The sequence below is a fragment of the Protopterus annectens genome, chromosome 4.part0 (genome assembly GCF_019279795.1).
Source record: "Protopterus annectens isolate FY-2018-M chromosome 4.part0, PAN1.0, whole genome shotgun sequence".
Taxonomy (NCBI): Eukaryota; Metazoa; Chordata; order Ceratodontiformes; family Protopteridae; genus Protopterus; species Protopterus annectens.
In genome coordinates, this window is record NC_056733.1 from 394109 (window position 1) to 414459 (window position 20351).

Genomic DNA, 20351 nt, shown 5'->3' on the forward strand with positions numbered 1-20351 from the left:
AGGTATAAAATAATATCTGCAAATACAGCCAGCTTTTCTTGACTACCATACCAATTATATCCTTGAATTTCTGCTTCCCTTATTTTCTTTTCCAGTGTTTCTAAATATAATGCAAATAACAAAGGGTAAAGAGGACACCCCTGCCTGGTTCCTCTGCTCAAGCAGAAATTATCAGAAAGGACCCCACCCACTTTAATCTTTGCCTCCAATCCCTCATATATCCAACTAATCAACCTTATATTTTTTTTAGAAATTGCAAATGCTTCCATTGCCCTGTCCATAAAGTCCCAGCTTACTCTGTAAAACGCTTTTTTTGTATCAAGACCCACCAACAACAATGGTATTTTCTTACATTCTACTTCCCTATCATCAGTGTTCTATTAATGTTGTCAAATCTTTGCCTTCCCTCAACAAAAATACACTGATCCATATGCATCACTTTTGGCATTATTTTAGCCATTATAGACATGAACACTTTTATAATCATGGTTTAGTATTGAAATGGGCCTGTATGAAGCTGGGGCCGATGAATCTTTACCCTATTTAGGTATTACAGCTACCACTGCTTTCTTCCAGGATGTTGGTACTTCTCTTCCTCTTAAAATACAAACAAAACCTTCCACATATTTCAGTTTTTTTCTCCCTTAAGTTTCAAACTTCCACAGGGATTCTATCTATTCCTGGGGACTTTCCTGTAGATTGGTTATACATCACACTTTTTATCCCATCTCCACCTATCCTAACTGTTAGTAATTGAGCCTCCTCTATCTCTAACCTTGGCATATTTAATTCTTCCATAAACATTTCCATTTGTATCTTTTCTTGATTTCCATATTTCTGTGCTTTACACAGACTTTCATAGAATTTCTAAAATATTTCTAATGCCACTACAGGATCTCGTTACCTTCATTGTTATTGGCTCCCTAAGCTTGGCAACAAACCTTTCTACTTTCTTTTGCATGAGTCCTTGTGCTAAATGTTTTTGTGCTCTAGTGTTACTATCAAAAACAGTTGCTTAACAGCAGTCTTTCCAAACTCATACATATTATTGAGTTAATCCCTTATTTTCTGCTTATTATTCTGCAGTTGATACGCTTAGTGTTCTGTGGGATTCCCCATATTCTGCAATGTTTTAACATTTGTCAGTCCGTCTAAATAATTCTTGTTGCTTCCTAACCATAGCTGCCTTTCTTTTATTTCACCCTGTTTTTAAACGCCACCTTAATTTTATTCCACTCCCTAGCTATATTTTCAGAAGAAATTTTTGTCCTCTCTAATAGCTCCTGAATAATCTCCACTACCTATTCCTTAAATTCATCTCATTTCAACAGATAGGTGGGAAAGCACCAGTGGCTCATTTTTATTTCGTTCTCCTGTGTTTTTATTTTAGTTATTACTGGCACATGATCTGAAATAGTTATTGGGTGCATATAAAGACCTTCAATTACATGCACATGTCCTTGTGAAATGTAAATTCTGTCTTGTCAAGCTGAGTTTTTATATCTTGGGGAATAATATGTAAATTCTCTCTGAATTCCTGTTACTGAATTCGCATTTTCCATGCCAAATGTTTTCATACATTTCTTCAAAAATCTACCTTCCTGTTATACTTTCCCTTCTGGGCCCCCCAGACACATCTTCATTGCTACAAATCACATTCCACTCCCCACCTAAAAGTAATATTCCTTGCTGAAACTGATGATTTCTCTCAGAATTTTCTTAAGCTCCATTATAGCAGTTTTAGGTGGAATATAAATACATGCCAGTGTAATCCTCCTTTGGCAGTAGCCCCTTGGCACTACAAATCTGTCATTATTATCTTTTTTTTATCCTCTTCTATCACTATTGGAGCTCCTCTTGCAGTTAATATAAGTACTCATATTTTCCTTTGTCATAGGTATTCCACTGAATAACTATCCTGAAAAAATGTCTTTATCAAATTCACATGTTCAGTTCTTTCTGTCTCCTGTAACATAGCTATTTGCACTCTGCATTTTTAATATAGTTCACTACTCTTTCTTTTGTATTTATCTGAGAGACCATTGATATTTTAAAGACATTGACAGAAAGCATCATAGCATTAAAAAGTTATTATTCCCATCTTTTATGTATAACACCTTTATTGTTAAATGTCTAGTTCCAGCTTTTGTGTTACATGCATACAGTGTTTGGCAGGTTGTTTCTTTTAAGCCTATGTCGCATCTTACAAAACTTTTTTGTTTTATTGAAAGCCCTCAAACAAAAAAAACAAACATACCCCCAATACTCCCTTAAAACCTATTAACTTAATACTAACAGACAAAACTATGTACGTCTTCAAATATTGAAGTTTTACCATCCTAATAGGAACAAAAGTCCCAAACTGACAGCCCTACTTACAGACTTGAGTTAACCTAAAAGAAAGGGTATGCATGCTAAAACGCATGGTGCAGCTTGGGCTTCTATTAAGTGCTGATTGGTTTTGTCTTAGCTTTGTAACTCTCCCAGCTGGGAAAATCCCTGAATGCTTTCAGAGAACATTATGTCCTAGCCAATTTCTCCTTTCTTTTTTTTTTTTTTTCCTCAGCCAATCACTCTCCACCAGGCTGTAGCCAATTGCTCTTTATCAGATGGTCTGTGTGGAGACATGAGAACCAGGCACCCAGGTTCTGTTTATCGGATTGTTTCCATGGAAACATGAAGACCAGCTGCAGAACTGCTACTAAGCAAACGTGTTTGCTAGAAAAAAGCCTCATAACATTCAGTATTTTGTTTCATTTACTTGCTTTCTCTTAGATTGCTATGGTAACCAGTTGTAAGGTCCTTAATCCAGTAATTTCCCTATGCAAGAATGAGAAAAAGCACATTAATTATTCTCTTTTTAAACCAGGCTTTTTCTTTTACAGGGCATTGCCTACATTTCTTAAAACTGAACAAGAAGAAACAGAGAGAAAGGAGAAAGGAAAAAAAAGAACAGCAGCACCTGTTTACAGTCGCTATTACACTTAAAAATAACTGAGAAAACTTTACTTTATAACAAACATATAAAGAAAGCCACACACCACAAAAATAGTACTATTTAAGAAAAAAAGCTTTACTTCGTTAACTTTCACCCTCCTGTTCCCCTCCCCAAAGCTCTTTTCTGAACATTAATGACATGAAGTAGGACATATGCTTTAGAGTCCACCACAAGTCCAACATTTCCAGATTTCTTCTGTCGTATTTCACAAATATAATTATTGCATTGTAAACTCACATTAAGGTACTGGTTTTATAATCTCCATCTCCCAAATCCTGTCTCTGCTTCATTTCCAACTTACTCTCAGTTCTTCTAGTCACCTCTCATGCTCCCTTCCTTCTCACCAACATTTTCTGTTAAAACATTGGATAAGGTTTCACAGGTACAGTCTCCCATCCATTCTCTACCCCCTTTTTACACATGGAGTCAGGGAGTCAGTTCAACACTTGACAATCGTCTCAAGCAAAGGTTTACAATACTGGATGCCTAGCCCTGCTCTTTTAGTTCATCCGTACTATTGACACACACACACACACACACACACACACACACACACACACACACACACACACACACACACACACACACACACACACACACACACACACTCACTCCTAGGGATAATTGAAAGTGTCCAATCTACCCGATGTACTTTATCAAAAAATTATTTTGTCCCCCTCCAAGGAAGAATACCTTGAAGATAGCTGAGTACAGCAGTTTGACTCTTACACACCTGCATCTCTGCATTCCCTGAATAGTGGAATACATATGCTCCTCTTCTGCCTGGTATACAATGATTAATCATTCTCCACAAACACTCTGCTGTCTCCCACTTTTAGTGGTTTGTCCTTCTGCCACAGTTTTGTCAGAATCAACTTCTTCTGCTGGTAGGACTGCATCTTTACTATTAAAGGTATAGGTTGCTTTCTCATAGCCGGGTTTGGAGCATACACATGATGTGCCCTTTCAACTAACAACTCTTGCTGTAGAATACCAGTCCAGTTGCTTATTTGTGCTTTCATAAAATTAATGTAGTCTGTTCCTGCCAGCTTCTCTGGTGTAATTGAAAATCTAAGTTTTCCCTACGTGCTCTGTCCATCCTGTAATTCTGTTTTTTGAAACCTCTCTTTCTGTGCAGTCTTGTATTCAGCCAGCCTTTTCTTCATTTCAAGTTTTGCAGCTTTCTGATGTCATCTGAATATCTGTTTAAAACGTCTTCCATTTTTTCCAACATTTTGCTGTTTGTGTTAGAATATTCAGTGTTTTATTTATTTTAACCAGGTCTGTGTGCAGTAGGTTACTGGAATTCATGTCTGGAGATTGCATTGCTTTTTGCTGAACTTTCCCTAGTCGTGTTTCTTCCTCAGTTTTTGTAGCCAATTTTTTCCAGGTCCCCTGTATTTCTCTTTTCTTGGCATCCAAGCAGTACACTTACTAGCCAGTTACTGAAATTTACCCATAAACACAAGTCTACTGGCCTTCTCGGCTGCGTTTCTGTTTTCACACTGGTAGAGCTAGAATTAATCTGTTACTCAATGTGCAGCCATCTTGGAAGTCCCAGCTCTTGCTAGAAATGTTTATGCAGATCTTGGTACCCCTCTCTTATCTCCACCACCTCACTATCTAGTTCCTTTAAATTTCCCTATAGGATTACAAATTGCCCACTTATAAGCCTGATTAATATTAAACTTGATGGCCTAGAATATTGGCTATGTATGGACTTTTGTGTGTGTGTGTGTGTGTGTATTTGTGTGTGTATTTGTGTGTGTGTATGTATGTATGTGTATGTATATATATATATATATATATATATATATATATATATATATATGTTCAATTACTATTCTTTGCAGTTAACAGTTTTTTCTGATGTAGTAGTAAGTTCTGTAGTATGTTTTCATGTTTTCTGCATGTAGCATTGATTTGTTTGTATTGACTTGTGCAGGGATTCAGTGTCTGCTTTTCTGTCTTCATGGCCTGGGTCATGCTTGGAAAGGGTTTTTAAAGCAATGTGCTTACCCGGTTATCAAATGTAAAAATAAATTAAATTATCCCAATCTTGGAAACCTAACTTAAACCATATGCTGAAATCCTTAATTTTCTTAGTATGAACTTTCAAATCATTGTGATAAAAAGATGATTAATTCACTAGTTAAATGCTTTATTCATTATGTAACTGTTATAAGACATTAAACACGTTTTATTGACGCCCCATTGGCTTGAATTGAACATGGCCTCCCTCAAAATCCTGTTTAAATCTAGTTAAATATCATAACGTTCTTCTGTAAAGATGGCTTCCAAAAGCAAGCCTCTGGACTCAATTATAGAAGTTCTAGAGGAATTCCCAATACTGATGTGAACCTTTAAATTGAAAGAAGATGTTCATCGTGTTACCCTGCTGCAGTCATCACACTTGGGTTATCCTGTCGTCAGGCGGTCCCGCAGTCGGCCGGATTTCCAAAGTCTTGGTCCGACCTTGGTTGCTGTCGCCTCATCCCTGACATCAGTGCGCCAGGGGTACATATACTGCAACCGACGCCATTTTCTTCAGTCTTTCTTGCCACACGGTGCCCGAAGCAGAAGCAGTTCGCAAGTGCCGGTCGGCCGACTCCTGAGATTGTCGAATTCGAATTTCAGACTGAAGTCTTCTATAAAGCTAAGTACCCCGTTGGGGAAACTTTTCTTGCCTCAGACCGATGTCAGAAAAAGTTAACAAATGTATTTCTTGTGGGAAGCAAATACCTCATAAGGATTTTCATTCTTATTGTATACCTTGCCTAGGCCCAGATCACGACGTCACTTCTTGTCGTTTTTGTGCTAGGTTTAATAAGCGTACTATTAAAAGACGATTTGATTTCGCACAACACTTTTTGGTAGAAAATTTAACTATAACATGCCGTCGGAGCTACCGACTACCGGCGTGCACAAAAAGCGCAGGGACAAGGACCGACAGCCCAGGCCTAAGCCCGATTCCGAGGCCTTGGTTGATCCGGTCTCCAGTTATCAGTGAGGCTCCGACGCAGCCCCTGACTACCGCAGTTCTGGAACCCAAGACCGCTACTGATATTTTGACGGAATGTACTAGGCCGACGCAGCCTTTTACTTCAGGCCCTTCCGCCGATTTACCTTCCAAAGACGTCGGTGCTTCAGAAACGCCATCGGTTTCTGAAAGCTTATTCAGACCGACTCTTACAGTCAAAACGTTTTCCAAATCGAAGACTCCTAAATCAAAAAAAGACTACACTTCAGTCTCCTGTTCAAGGCCCTATGCCTAAGAAACAGATGCTCAAAATGGCTGAAGATTTGATTTCTCTTATCAGGGTTTCTCAGCCTCCTCCTGACAAAAGGCCTAGACAAGAGGAAGATTCTGCTTCCTCTGAGCAACTGTCTATTTCTTCGGATTCCTCTGAGGACCAAGACTATTCCTTCTCTCCTTATGAAGATTCTTATGCTGAGGATTCTATTCCCTCAGCTTCTCCTCCTGAAGACTACTCTTTTGGGGAAACTTTACACACTATGAGGGAACATTTTCACTGGGAAGGTCAGGATTACACTGATTCCAAGAAAAGGCTCAGAGAGTTTCTTTTACTCCCCCAACACAGACCTCTAGCCATCCCTCCTGTTTTGGACATTGTAGATGATGTCTATTTAGAATCCAGTTTCAACCCAGACTCTCTACCTCCTGCTCCGGCCAAGCCTGACAGATACTACAGAGTTCCTGATTCCCACAAATTTCTTTACAAAAGCCCAGTAGCTGACCCAGAGACTATCTCCCAGGGTCCCAAGGGGGCTAAGGCTTCCATGGCAAAAAACCCAGTACCTTCTGAAAGGGATTCAAGAGCACTAGACAGGTGGGGGAAAAAGGTTTACACCCCAGCCACATTAGCTATGAGAGCACTAAATTATCAATTTCATATGCTTAAGTATCAGCAATTTCTGATTTCTCAGTTAAAACAAAAGATAACCTCCCTCCCTCAACAATCTGAATTGAAAGAAGTACAGGATTTGTTGCACACCACCGAGCAGGTGGGCAAACATACCTTACAATGTGGGTTTGATTCTTTAGAGGCCTCCTGCAGAGCAGCTGTCACTGGATCAGTTATACGTAGGCATGCCTGGTTAAAGGAACAAAGTCTGCCTGATCATGTTAAAGCAAAACTACTAGATGCTCCCTTACAGCAGGATGTTGTTTTTGGAGTTAAAGCAGAAGAAGTTTTAAAGAAAATGGAATATGAGGCGAAATCAATGCAGACAGTCAAAGATTTCCTACAAGTACAACCCCCTCGCTTCAGCGGAAACTGGCCAACAAAAAATTGGTCCTTTCCAGCCACTGACAGACCTCAGAGGGGTAAATATAGGCGACCAAGGGGCAGAGGACAACCACAAGCCCAGTATAAACCTCGCCAATGGGGCACTCCAACCCAGAAGGGAGGAGAAGACAGGTCTCAACCCACCAGAAGGCAAACTCAATGACTTGCACCTCAGCTGGCCAAACAAAGCTCTTTTGTCAGCCCCCTTGGGGGGAAAACTAGCACTATTTGCAGACAACTGGCACATGGTCACAAAGGACAAATGGGTCCTAGACATAATTTTACGAGGATACAGATTCCACTTTCACACCTTGCCAATGAAAAGAGGAATGCCAAACCTGCCACAAAATCAAAGGGCAGAGGCTCAAAAACAAATTACAACTCTCATGACCATGAGAGCCATTCAGCGGGTACCAACTCAAGAGCAAGGCCAAGGATTTTACTCAAGGTTCTTTCTAGTACCCAGAAAGGACAATGCTTGGAGACCAATTCTGGACCTTTCAACTCTAAACACTTACTTACAAGTTCCCAAATTCAAGATGCTAACACTACAGCAGCTACTTCCCATGTTGGGCAAGGAAGCATGGCTGGTAACGTTGGACCTCAAGGAGGCATACCTGCATGTCCCTATCAGACAAAGTTGCAGAAGATACCTCCATTTCATTGCAGGTTCAACCCATTATCAATTCTCTGCACTGCACTTTGGCTTATCTACTGCGCCCAGAGTTTTCACAAAATGCCTGGCACCAGTAATTGCATACTTCAGACAAAGAGGAATTCAGATCTATCCATACCTGGACGACTGCCTCATCCAAGCAGAAAAAAAAGACATTCTCTTACATCATCTGGCTTTTGTGAAGCATCTACTAAATTGTCTGGGGTACACAGTAAACGAAAAGAAGTCAAAACTAGTACCCTCACAAAAAATGACATTCCTGGGTGCCAGCTTGGACACAACGGCCCAGAAGGCTTATCTTACACCAGACAAGCAACTTCAACTGACTCAATATTTCAAGACAATGGCAACAAAGACCCAATTAACTGCAAGAAAAATTCTGCAGGCTTTGGGCTTCATGGCATCTTGCATTCTGATAATACCATTTGCAAAACTGCATATGAGGAAATTACAGTGGTACCTAAAAAGCGTATGGTCTCAACACAGCCACAGCTTGGACACAGTGATATCTCTCATTCCCTGCCTTCAACAGGAATTTCTATGGTGGGCACAGGCATGTCACCTCAACAAGGGTCAACCTTTCACCTTGCCCCCAACCAGGCAAACTATCACAACAGACGCTTCAGACTATGCCTGGGGGCACACATGGCAGGGCAATGCATTCAAGGCCTATGGACTGCAGAACAAAGAAAACTGCACATAAATCAAAGAGATGCTAGCTGTACAGAAAGCTCTGACAGCCTTCAAGGATCTACTACAGCCAGGACAACTTGCAATAAAGATGGACAACACCACAGTAATGTGGTACATAAACAAACAAGGGGGCACACATTCCTACCCTCTTTGCAGGCAAGCAATAATCTTATGGAACACAGCTCTGGCCTACCAAGTCCAGTTACAAGCTCAATTCCTGCCAGGACAGTAAAACACATTGGCAGACGACCTAAGCAGAAACATCAAAGATCCCCACGAGTGGAAACTAGACCCACAAATATTTACAATGATAACTCAAAAATGGGGCCTTCCAAATATAGACCTGTTTGCCAGTCCTCAAAACTACCAACTGACAAAATTCTGTACAAGGACATTCCACCATCAAGCTTGGAAAGTGGACACTCTCTCTCCTTCAGTTAGAAAAACCTGACAGCATATGCCTTTCCTCCATTACCTCTTCTCACAAAGGTTCTTTTGAAGGTCAAAAAGGAGAAACCTTGACTGATTCTCATAGCCCCAGACTGGCCATGCCAGCACTGGTACCCGCTATTGAAGAATATGGCTCACAGCCCACCATGGATATTGCCTCAAATACCTCATTTGCTCACGCAGCAAAACAAACAGATTCTACACAGCCAGCTCAAAACCTTAAACCTGGCTGCATGGCAAATCAATTAAGCATCCAACCAGCCCCTCTTTCACAAGCAGTACTGGATGTTATTCTGGAAGCCAGGAGGCCAAGCACCAGGAAGGCTTACTCGGACAAATGGAAAAGGTTTTCTGCTTGGAACCAAGCTAAAGGCCAAGACACAACTCAGCCTCATATGCCTCACATTCTGCAGTATTTAGCTGAGATGTTGCACAAAGGACTTTCCTTCTCCTCAATTAAAATCCATGCTTCAGCTATTTCAGCTCACTACAACACGAATCCATCTTTATTTTCAAATCCTCTTCTAAGGCAGTTCCTCAGAGGGGCAAAAAACATTAGACCACCTAGAAGAGCTCCTACACCAACATGGGACCTCCAGCTTTGTTCTGGAAAAACTAACGCTACCTCCCTTTGAACAGGTTTCTCTGCAGACCTTCAGTTCCTATCTTGGAAGACTGCCCTGCTCCTGGCAATAACTTCTGCCAGGAGAGTCTCAGAATTACAGGCACTTATGGCAGTGGAACCTTTCCTCATTTTTCATCAAGACAGAGTTTCTCTATGAACTAATCCTTCCTTCATGCCTAAGGTGGTTTCCAGTATAGCTTTAAATCAAACCATCCACCTACCCACTTTCTTCCCCAATCCACAGAACAAAGGTGAGAGACTCCTGCATTCCTTGGACATTCACAGGCAGCTTCGTTACTACTTGGATAAAACTAAGGCTTTCAGAAAAACTGACCAGCTCTTTGTATCCTATGCTACAGCTTCTCAAGGGAGGGCCATATCCAAGCAAACCATTTCTAAATGGATAGGCCATTGCATACGGTTCTGTTATACCCATCATGGGAAACCAGTTCCCCCTACCATTAGATCCCACTCTACCAGGGCAACAGCTACCTCTACAGCCTTTCTCAGGGGGGTTCCTACCAAGGAAATTTTAGAAGCTGCAACTTGGAATTCTGTACACACCTTCACCAAATACTATCACTTACCTCTTTATTCTAAGTCCAGGGCGGGCTTCGCCACTGCAGTTCTTCAGGGCCTCATTGCCTCCACTAACCCTCTATGATACCTCCACCCTACCTTAGCTTTGGGACTCAACCCAAGTGTGATGACTGCAGCAGGGTAACACGATGAACATAGTACAGTTTTGTACCTACCATAAATGTAGATGTTCGAGTGTTCACCCTGCTGCAGTCCAGGTTACCCTCCCTCCAACCCCTCTGATCTACTGGCTAAATCTCTGCTATGCCTTACTGATGTATTTGCTTATAGCTGAAGGGATTTTTAGTACAAAATGGTGAGAACACTGTACAATTTGGATCACCTTTTTGGGGGCACCTGACATCTGGGGCAAGAAAAACTGAAGAAAATGGCATCGGTTGCAGTATATGTACCCCTGGCGCACTGACGTCAGGGATGAGGCGACAGCAACCGACGTCGGACCAAGACTTTGGAAATCCAGCCGACTGCGGGACCACCTGACGACAGGATAACCCAAGTGTGATGACTGCAGCAGGGTGAACACTCGAACATCTACATTTATGGTAGGTACAAAACTGTTCTTTCAGCAATGTGCTGTTGAAACCAGTTATCACCATATGTGCGTGGTTGCTGTCCCCCAACATCTCTGGAAAGTAACATCTGTCTTTCCCATCAATCTTCCTTTTTATAATGTTTTTCTTGCTGTTACTTTCAGTTATTAAATACACTGATTTGTCCTCTTACTGACCTGCTTTATTTTCCTATTTAACCGCATTGCTTACACCATAAAGTTCCCCAACTTTTATTAGATCTTTAATGACTTCTAAGCTTCTTAAGTTTATGAATTCATTATTATAATACTCGAGTTCACGAGTTCATTAATTTCTAATATAAACATTATTTTTACATTTGCTTTACTGTACAGGGCTAATATTATTCATGCTGTTCCTGACTTCATTTATCTATTTTTTTAACTTGTGTGTCAGGAATAGGGCTTATATCTGTCTAGTGCATTTGTGTTTGTATGCATTTACTGTTGGCCTGCCTGTGGTCAAAAAAGGATGGTCAGACCAGTTCACTTATCCATCTACCAAATAAATAAATTAGTCTGTCACTGTGTTGTTATCAGGGGGTGATTATGCTGGGTTCTATTCCATGTACCTTTTTGTCTTAAACATGTGCTAATAGTCCTGTATGAAAGATGGACTTTGTTAGTGCAGAGTAGACCAAATATATTTGAAAACTGCTTTACATTTAGGCAGATATCAATTCAGTGAAAATGCCTGCCATTCTGGCTTGCAGATGTCTGCTGTCTATTGCTTACCACTCTGTTTTGTTTGTTTATTTATTTATTTTACTTTTCTGCTTCTACTGTACACATGTTCATTCCCCCAGTCCCTTGCTCAATGGCTTCTCTACCTTCAGGCTGGTGACCCATACACTGTGGGAGAAAGGGAGCTGGGTATTGCTGGGCTGGATGAAAGCTCTACAGCCCATTTATGCCTGCTGAGGAACCTCCATCAGTCCTGTATTCCCTGGTGAGAGCAGGGCAGTAGTGAGTAACCTAGCTTTCTTGTCATGAGGGGTAGCCAACCCCTTCCACCTGGCAACAACCTCCTCAAGGTCAGCTTTTCCACACACTACTTTCCACTGAACTATTTAGAATGATTGCAGTATGATAGCATGAATTCTATTGGCTGAGAATTCCACTGGGTGAACACCTATGTCACTCTCATGGGGATCCAGACCCCCCCCCCCTCAGGATGGATGAGCGAGCAGCAACCACTCACTCCCATCATACCCAGCAAGTTCTCCACAGGCATCTGAGCCACTAATCGAACACTGGTCATCTATGATGTAACCACACCTTTATCCCCCTCCTCCACAGTGCTGCTTACATGTGTTAGCTTTTGGGGGACCCACCTGGAAGGCTTTATTTTTCACTGGTCATTTGACATTTTTGTTGTTGAAAGTTTGCAATTCCTTAGTGCGAGTTGGAAGTGAAGAACTAAATTGCTAAGTGCATCTCATGTTTTTGTAGGTTCCAGAATCTTTTGATGATGTCACTGTTGCTTTTTCTGAAGAGGAGTGGACATTGTTAACTAAAAAGGAAAAGGACCTGTACAAAGAAGTGATGCAACATAATTATGAAACAATGATTTCTGTTGGTAAGGAAATGAATTATTTAGATTTAATTAAGTTAACTGCTGTTTATATAAAATGTATTCATGAGATATGGGGAATGGTATTTAGTCTTCCATTGATGGCTTTTTCACTGAAAAAGTATATATTCAAGACTAGCCAACTAAATGGAACTTTTGATGTCTTTAGTTTTATAACTTACTGCAATGCTTTATGACCTCAGAGTTAATTCTATTAGACTGTATAAGGGTGGTATGTGTGTTATTTTAATATTTCCTGTGATTGAAACTCTTGTGTTTATCGTAAATAGATACTTAGTATTTTCATGTTATTTTATTATTTATTATTAAATATGTTTAAACTTTTCATTGTGGTTGATCCTTTAGAGAATAGTTGAGTACTCATATCTATTTAGTGACTCTTTGGCCACTCCTTAAAGCCTTACTGCATTGGTCAAAACACTACCATTTGTTTTAATATTGATTTCACTCAGTATAATTGGGCACCCTTGTAAGAGCCTTAGAGTAGCTGGCTTTGGAGTGTCTGATGGCAGTAATTACCTTTATAGTCTGGGGCATAAGGGGGCATAGCTAATCTATGCCAGCCTTTCCCAGGTGTGTGTGTGTGTGTGTGTGTGTGTGTGTGTGTGTGTGTGTGTGTGTGTGTGTGTGTGTGTGTGTGTGTGTGTCAGCTGCTGGGAGCAGGGACATGAAGCACTGGTTTCACAGAGAGGGTACTGGAAGACTTTGCTTGGACACTCATCTGAGGACTCCTCTCTGTAGCTGTGCTAGTGGGGAGTCTTACTGGGGACCTGGAGGGAGACCGAGAGAGTTTCCAGACTCCAGACTGTGCATGTTCCCTGTGTGCTCTTAAGGAAAATTGTGCTTGTGTATACTGTGTGTATCTACTTTTGTTCCAAGTGAATGTCTCTCTCTCCAGTGTCAATGGTGAGGATTTAAGCTCCTTTATTACTGGCCCAGAGAGGGGATGTCACAGGGATAACTATAGTTAGGGGTACAGACAATAGGCAAGAAGGGGCTAGAATTTATTGGAGAAAGCTAGCAAAGGAACTAAGGTATCAAATAACTAGAGAGGAAAATGTAATAGAATGGGAAGATCCCAAGAATTTATTTGGACTGCAGGTTAGAGATTGCCTTCTCTGTCAAGGATTCATTTCAGAGTATAGGCAAAGAGAATTAAATAGGGGGGTACTAAATGAAAGACCAGCACTGGTAAAGTTTTTAGTAGAATCCAGAACAGAAGCTGCTGTTAAAAAAAGGAGTAAATCAGAGGAGGTTACAAAGGATTGGGAAGAGAGATTGGATAAGCAATTCACAAAGAAACAATTGGAGAATATACATGTGTCTCCCAAATATGCAACAAAATCTAGGAGATTTTAGGATTTTTGCTTGGAAATGTTTACATAGGTATTTTTTTATACCCCAAGTAGACTCCAGAAATTTTTTCCACCGGTAGACAGCAAATGTTGGAGGTGTGATGGGGAAGAGAGGTAAATGGGAGCATATTTTCTGGGAGTGTAATGAGTTGGCAGACTTTAAAGATTCCCTGAAGAGTACTCTAGAAGAGATACTGAGTGAGCAAATTGGTGTATCTAGGGAAATGATTTTTCTGAGTTTCAATACAGAATTGGAATTGTCTAGACATAGTAAGGCTATGCTGAGTCTAATTATGGTGGCAACCAAAAAAGCAATTACTAGAAAATGGAGCTCACTCAAGTGCACTAGAAGTAGCGAATCTAGTAACAGAGATAAAAACAACTGGAACTGGGATCTTTAGAAAAGGACAGGAGCAAATTACATTGGACAGTTGGGAATTGTGGGAGCAATACATAGAGGGGATGAAAGAGGTTTAAAAGAAGGCAGGATCTGAATGTGCTATATAATGTTTGACTGACAATTATTGGGTAGATTGTAAGTGATGTATAATGTTTACAACTAAAATTTTATGTCAGTATGGTTTGTGGTATATAATGTTTTCAACTAAGACTGTCAATATGGTTTGTTTTCATTTATATAAATGTATGATTGCCTATATCATAAGTGATAATTTAATAAAGATGTTTCTTGTTTAAAAAAAATAGATGCATCTATCTTTTCTTCAGTCCCCCCACATGCTTCTGTTGGTGTATTCTTAAACATGAGCCCTTCCCTGTTATTCTCAACATTGACTTATTTATCACTGGGTGTACTTTTAGGGATGTGCCATCAATATTATAATTTGCAGGGATATCTGATTTATCAAAGAGTATGCATTTTTTAGCATTTAGTCTCAGACCATGGTTTTGGCAGCAATCGTTTGTCATTTTTATGCCTGTTTGTAGGATGTCAACACAATTTGAAGAATATTTTAGTGAATAAGAAGTATTATAATGAAGGTGAAATAGTTTCCAACAAAAAGGGTACTTTTAGATGTGGCAGATGTCTGCAATGCCCTTTTATAGCAGGAGAAAAGGAACTTACAGTACCCACACTAAGAATTACACTGAGGGCAAAAAAATACAGCAGTTGCTACACTAAGGGGGTAGTATATTTAGCATACTGCAAATTTTGTTGGGGATATTATAGCGGTAAAACGGAACATCTGAGAAAAAGAATATATGAACATATGAGGGACATCAACCATAAAAATGAAAATAATGCCCTTTATAAACACTCACTCACTTGCCATGAGGCAAATTTCAAGTTTTGGGTCCTTGAGGAAGTGGAACATTTTGAAAGAGGGGGTGATTGGGAGACAAAACTAGCATATAGGGAGATGATATGGCAGCTTAAGTTAGATGCCTGTAGTGGTAAGGGCTTGAACAATCACATTTCTATTACACCAGCCCTCAAAATACTATCCGAAAATTCCAAAAGATACAAATCTTAAGGAAACAACATCTTATAAGAATACACTCCCTTCACCTCTGTTTTTTATTACTTTTTATCATTTTTTATCAACTTCTATGAGTTGTTAAAAATAGGTGTATTTTATACTAAACATATTACAGTATATATATTTTTATTACATATTTATGTAATAGGAGGTTTTTTTGGTGTATATAAATAATACGTACATTTTTTTATATATTCTTATACGACTTTTACTATATAGATTTTCCATATATATTTTTATATATTTATATATATTTTTAGAAGTAAATAATAGAAAACATATTTATTTACACTCATTAAATTATATGTATTATTATATCTACATTCATATTTATATTCAAATTATACTGTATAATGAAATTCATAAATTTTATATATCCCACATATTTTTCAATATACTTTTTTATTTTTCACATATCTGTACGTATTTGTTATGCCTATTAATATATGAATTTATTTTAAGGCACATGAAAACAATGAAGTGTGTGGTATACATGGAATGGAGTATTAATACATTTACAATATTTACTTTTATCCACACACTATATTACAAGCAAATATTTTTAAAGTTGAATACATGTGGCTTAGGCATTATATATGTCTTTACAAGTATATTTTTATAAGTATTGACTCCCACATGTATCGACATTCATATTTATATACAATATATAATCTGTTTTTATACAAATTTATATGTCTTTTCCAGTTTCAAAAAAAAGATGTATTGTTTTTTCAGTGTTTTAAGAGAACTAATATGGCCAGCCAATGATATTGTCATGTTATGTCACATTACTTGATTGATTCTTAATTAATTAATTGTTTTTAAATGGCCGTGTATAAAAGAAATGTATGGAGTGCTAATAATTGATTCTGATGAGGTCTCCAGTGTGGAGATGAAAGCACTAAATCCATTTCTTGTTGTCAGTGAATAAAGAGGTTTGTTTTTGCGGACCTTGGATGTGATTTTTGGTGAAACGTATTTTTGGATTTTGGAAGACTGCCTTTATAGAAACCGAACTACCGAGTTTCTGGTATTAATAAGTGATAATTTAATAAAGATGTTTCTTGTTTAAAAAAAATAGATGCATCTATCTTTTCAGTCCCCCCACATGCTTCTGTTGGTGCATTCTTAAACATGAGCCCTTCCCTGTTATTCTCAACATTGACTTATTTATCAATGGGGCTACTTTTAGGGATGTGCCATCAATATTATAATTTGCAGGGATATCTGATTTACCAAAGAGTATGCATTTTTTAGCATTTAGTCTCAGACCATGGTTTTGGCAGCAATCGTTTGTCATTTTTATGCCTGTTTGTAGGATGTCAACATCATTTGGGGATTCAGTGATTGCTCCCAGCTTACAGTTGTTGGTGAACTTGGTGAGCCAGAGGCCTCCAACAGTGGCCTTCATTTTAGAGAAGTATACACCAAACAAGAGGGGCCCCAACATGGGACACCACTAGTAACAGTTTTCTTATCAGAAGTGGATTTGCCTATCCAGACATGTGTCCTGTCAGTGAGCCATTTGGCCATCCATCTGGCAATCTTGGGATTTATGCATAACTCAGCAAGTTTATCTATGATCCCTGGGTGAGGAATTGTATCAAAAGCTTTGGCCCGGTCTGGATAAGTGGTGTGTACCGTTTTACCCTCATCCATGGCTCTGGCAACTTTTTCAAAGAAGTCCACTAGATTGAGCATGCAAAACCTCCCTTTGACAAATCCAAATTGGGTCTGGTCCAGTGTTTGGTGAGTTCCTAAGTCATTATTGATTGGATCCATGATAATTCTCTCTCCATAGCCTTGCAGAAAAAAATAGTCAAGCTTATGGGTCTGTAGTTCCCTGGGTCAGTTGATTGGGCCCCCCTTGTGCAGAGGGACAACTACTGCAGTCCTCCATTCCTCTGGGACAAAGCCTGTCCAGAGGCCATGGTTAAAGAGGGTTTCTAATGGCCCTTATAGATTCTGTTTTAAGCTATTTAAGAAGCATCCTGGAATGTTTTCAGGACCCATAAAGGCTGTTTTTTGGCTTTAATGAGTGCAGTAAGGACCTGTTACCCCATAATGACTGGTAGGGGATGGTTGTAGGTATTTCTTTGGTTGTGGTAGGAGATGATTGGGGGGGTTGAAAAGTTTAAACTGAATTTGTCAGCCAGCAGGTTTGTTGTAGTTTCAGGCTGGGTGTAAGTATTGCTATTCATGATTAACTCGCCACATTACTAAGTGTTTCCCCCGAGGTTATGAACATAATTAGTCTTATGGTTATCTTTCACCTGGGAGTCTATTTTTGCCTCATAGTTTGGTTCGGGAGATTTGCCAGATCTCTAATTTTTTTTTTTTTTTGTACCAGTGAGTTTCTTTTTGAACTGTTTTGTTTACAAACCTATTTTTGTCTAACTAATGTAACCATGCCCCTCAAACCCAACAACCCTTCTACCACAGTAGTACCTTTTATCAAGGTTATTAATGGCACAGTGGTAAAAAGACTGTACAAGTTTTGTAAGTAAATGGTCAGTATTATCATGTTCCATAGGCATGCTACTAGTCACATTATCAAATTCCACAGCTGTGCTTTCAAGCACAACTTGTTGGCTAGCCTCATCAGTTTTCACAGGTACAGTGTTGCTGTTAGTAATTGTGCACTGTTTTACTATATGCTTCTTTCTAGAACATTTAAAACAACCAAACTCGGATGGTGGTACTTTTTTTTTTTTTTCTTGTTTGCAGACAAAGAAGTCCTCTTTAGTTGAGACTTGTTATTAGCCCTTGGTGCATGTAAGTGTTACTTTAAGTTTGCAGTTTCAGTTAATAACAGTTCTACTAAAATAACAAGTTGACTTAGGATCAGGTAACTCTGGAATAGCCATTTTCTTAAGTTGTTATCAAGTGCCCTTTTAAATGCATCAGTAACCAACATTTCTAGAATTTTGCTTACATTATTTACATGAGGTTCTAACCATAATTTCAAATTGTGTATTAAATCAGCCACTAGTGACCTTACCTGAATGTCCAACTGTGATAGCTGTCCGTGTACTTTGGTGAAACCCCCAACCGTAAGTAGATTTTTTTTTTCACATTTTGATAGTTATGTGTAACAGTGTCATCAAGGTTGATGTATGCTTTTAGAGTGCCCGGTTAAATGAGTGATTATCCTGGCCTGCTCATTTCGGGGCCAGTTTCCTCTAGCTGCATATCTGTCAGATGCTACTAAGTAGGCTCCCATCACCATCTGTCATTCCATGTTTTGTTAGCGGTATACTTGGTTTTGAGATGCTCATTGAGATAGATGGTATAGTAGAAAGCTGTTGTTGGGAGGCTGTCTAGGTGTTGATCAGTGGCTGTACTTTCTTGGAGGCTGAGTAGGTGCTGGAAAGTTGTTATACTTTTTAAGGGTTGTAGTATATTTCAGTAAAGCCTCATTAGAGTTCACTACGATCTTGCTTTTTTTTTCCATTTTTAGCAGATCACAACATGTATAGTTTCAGTACATGCAAGTTTTTATCTTCACACACAGTTTTCACCAACAGAAAAATATCTTCTCAAAGTAACCTTTATCATCACCATGAAGATCCCTCTTTGCCACTACAAACATCCATATGAACAGAAGTTTTTTTTTTCTTTTTTATGTTTCTCACAAAGTTTTATCACAAAAGTTGAGAGGATATTGGTTTAGTAGTTGGTCACCCTTTACTATTGAGGTTGATTTCACTAAGGAAGGCTTGCATTACTTTCTGGCATGGAGGATAAAACCTCAATCAGAACATTTGCTTTTAGAAGCCTGTCTTGTAAAGTCATCACAGTTCATAGCAAAAACTGTACTGATGCCTGCATCATCCATCATTGTAGCAACTTGTTCTTGTGGTAACAGGTTGTCTGTAGAACAAGCATTTTACTTTTTAAGGCAAGGTTTATTTACAAGGAAGAATATTTTTTCTTGCTAAATGGTGGTGAGGGGTGTGATGGTGTAAGGTATTGCCATCTGTGCCAGGGAGAATAGGGCAGTGCATATGTAACATTTGCTAGCATAGTTAGCTGGAGTTTTGTAAATAATTTTGTGTCATTTGACTGTCACACTGATTTGTAAAGTTGCTTATGTTAAAAAAATGTATCAGCAGTGTTGTTATAACAGATTTAAATGTACATGTTTAAACAAAGAATTTGGAAAGGGAAGAGTAGAAGTTTTTGAAATTGTTCTATAGCTTTGAGATACTGCAACAGATCTTAGCAAAGCTCTGAGTGTGTATTGTACCAGAGTCAGGTGATCAAATGTGATGTCATTCAGTAACCAGTACTGAGAGGATGAAACTCTCTCACAGTAATTTGTTTTGTTTTCTTTGGAACCTGATATAAAGATCTATGACAGTTATCATAGTTAATTAGTTCAGTTGTGTTTGTTAGTTAGAAGCTCATCACCTTGCCTTTTGGAAGTAAGCATCTCAGCATCTCATCTTGCCTTTCTGAATTAATTAAGTTAGCTAGGGAACAGTGATTCTTTAGACAGTCAGGAAATACAGTGAGATTAGTGAAGTATTGTTTTTTTCTGCATCAGTGTGAATCTGACCAACTGTGTTATTTTTATTTCTCCTGCGATTGAAACTCTGATGTTTATTGTACTTGGATATTTAGTATTCACATTGTTTTCTATTTTATTATCTATTATTAAATATTTTTATACTTTTCATTGTGGCTGGTCTTTTAGAGAATACTTTAGCTTCTTAAGAGTACTTGTGCTAAGTATAATTGGATACCCTTGTAAGAGCCTGAGAGTAGTTGACTGGTGGCAACATGACTACCTTATTGTTGGGGCATCAGGGGTACAACTAGTAAATCTGTACTAACCTTTACCAGGAGTGTGTGTGTGTGTGTGTGTGTGTGTGTGTGTGTGTGTGTGTGTGTGTGTGTGTGTGTGTGTGTGTGTGTGTGTGTGTGTGTGTGTGGTCAAATACTGTGCCAGCTACTTGGAACTGGGACATAGAGTTCCAA

The 20351-nt window shown here is 39.1% G+C and overlaps 1 protein-coding gene across 3 annotated transcripts in view; it reads left to right on the forward strand.

Annotated features, from left to right (window-relative positions):
• LOC122799152 (zinc finger protein 26-like) overlaps positions 1–20351 on the forward strand; it is a 206275-nt gene that overhangs the window by 90517 nt on the left and 95407 nt on the right. For 2 of the 3 annotated variants that reach the window (XM_044068035.1, XM_044068037.1), the window contains exon 2: positions 12373–12499. In XM_044068035.1, coding sequence (XP_043923970.1) covers positions 12373–12499 — 127 coding nt within the window. Of the gene's footprint in view, positions 1–12372; positions 12500–18353; positions 18422–20351 lie in introns of those variants that run through there. The other variant, XM_044068036.1, reaches the window with a different exon arrangement.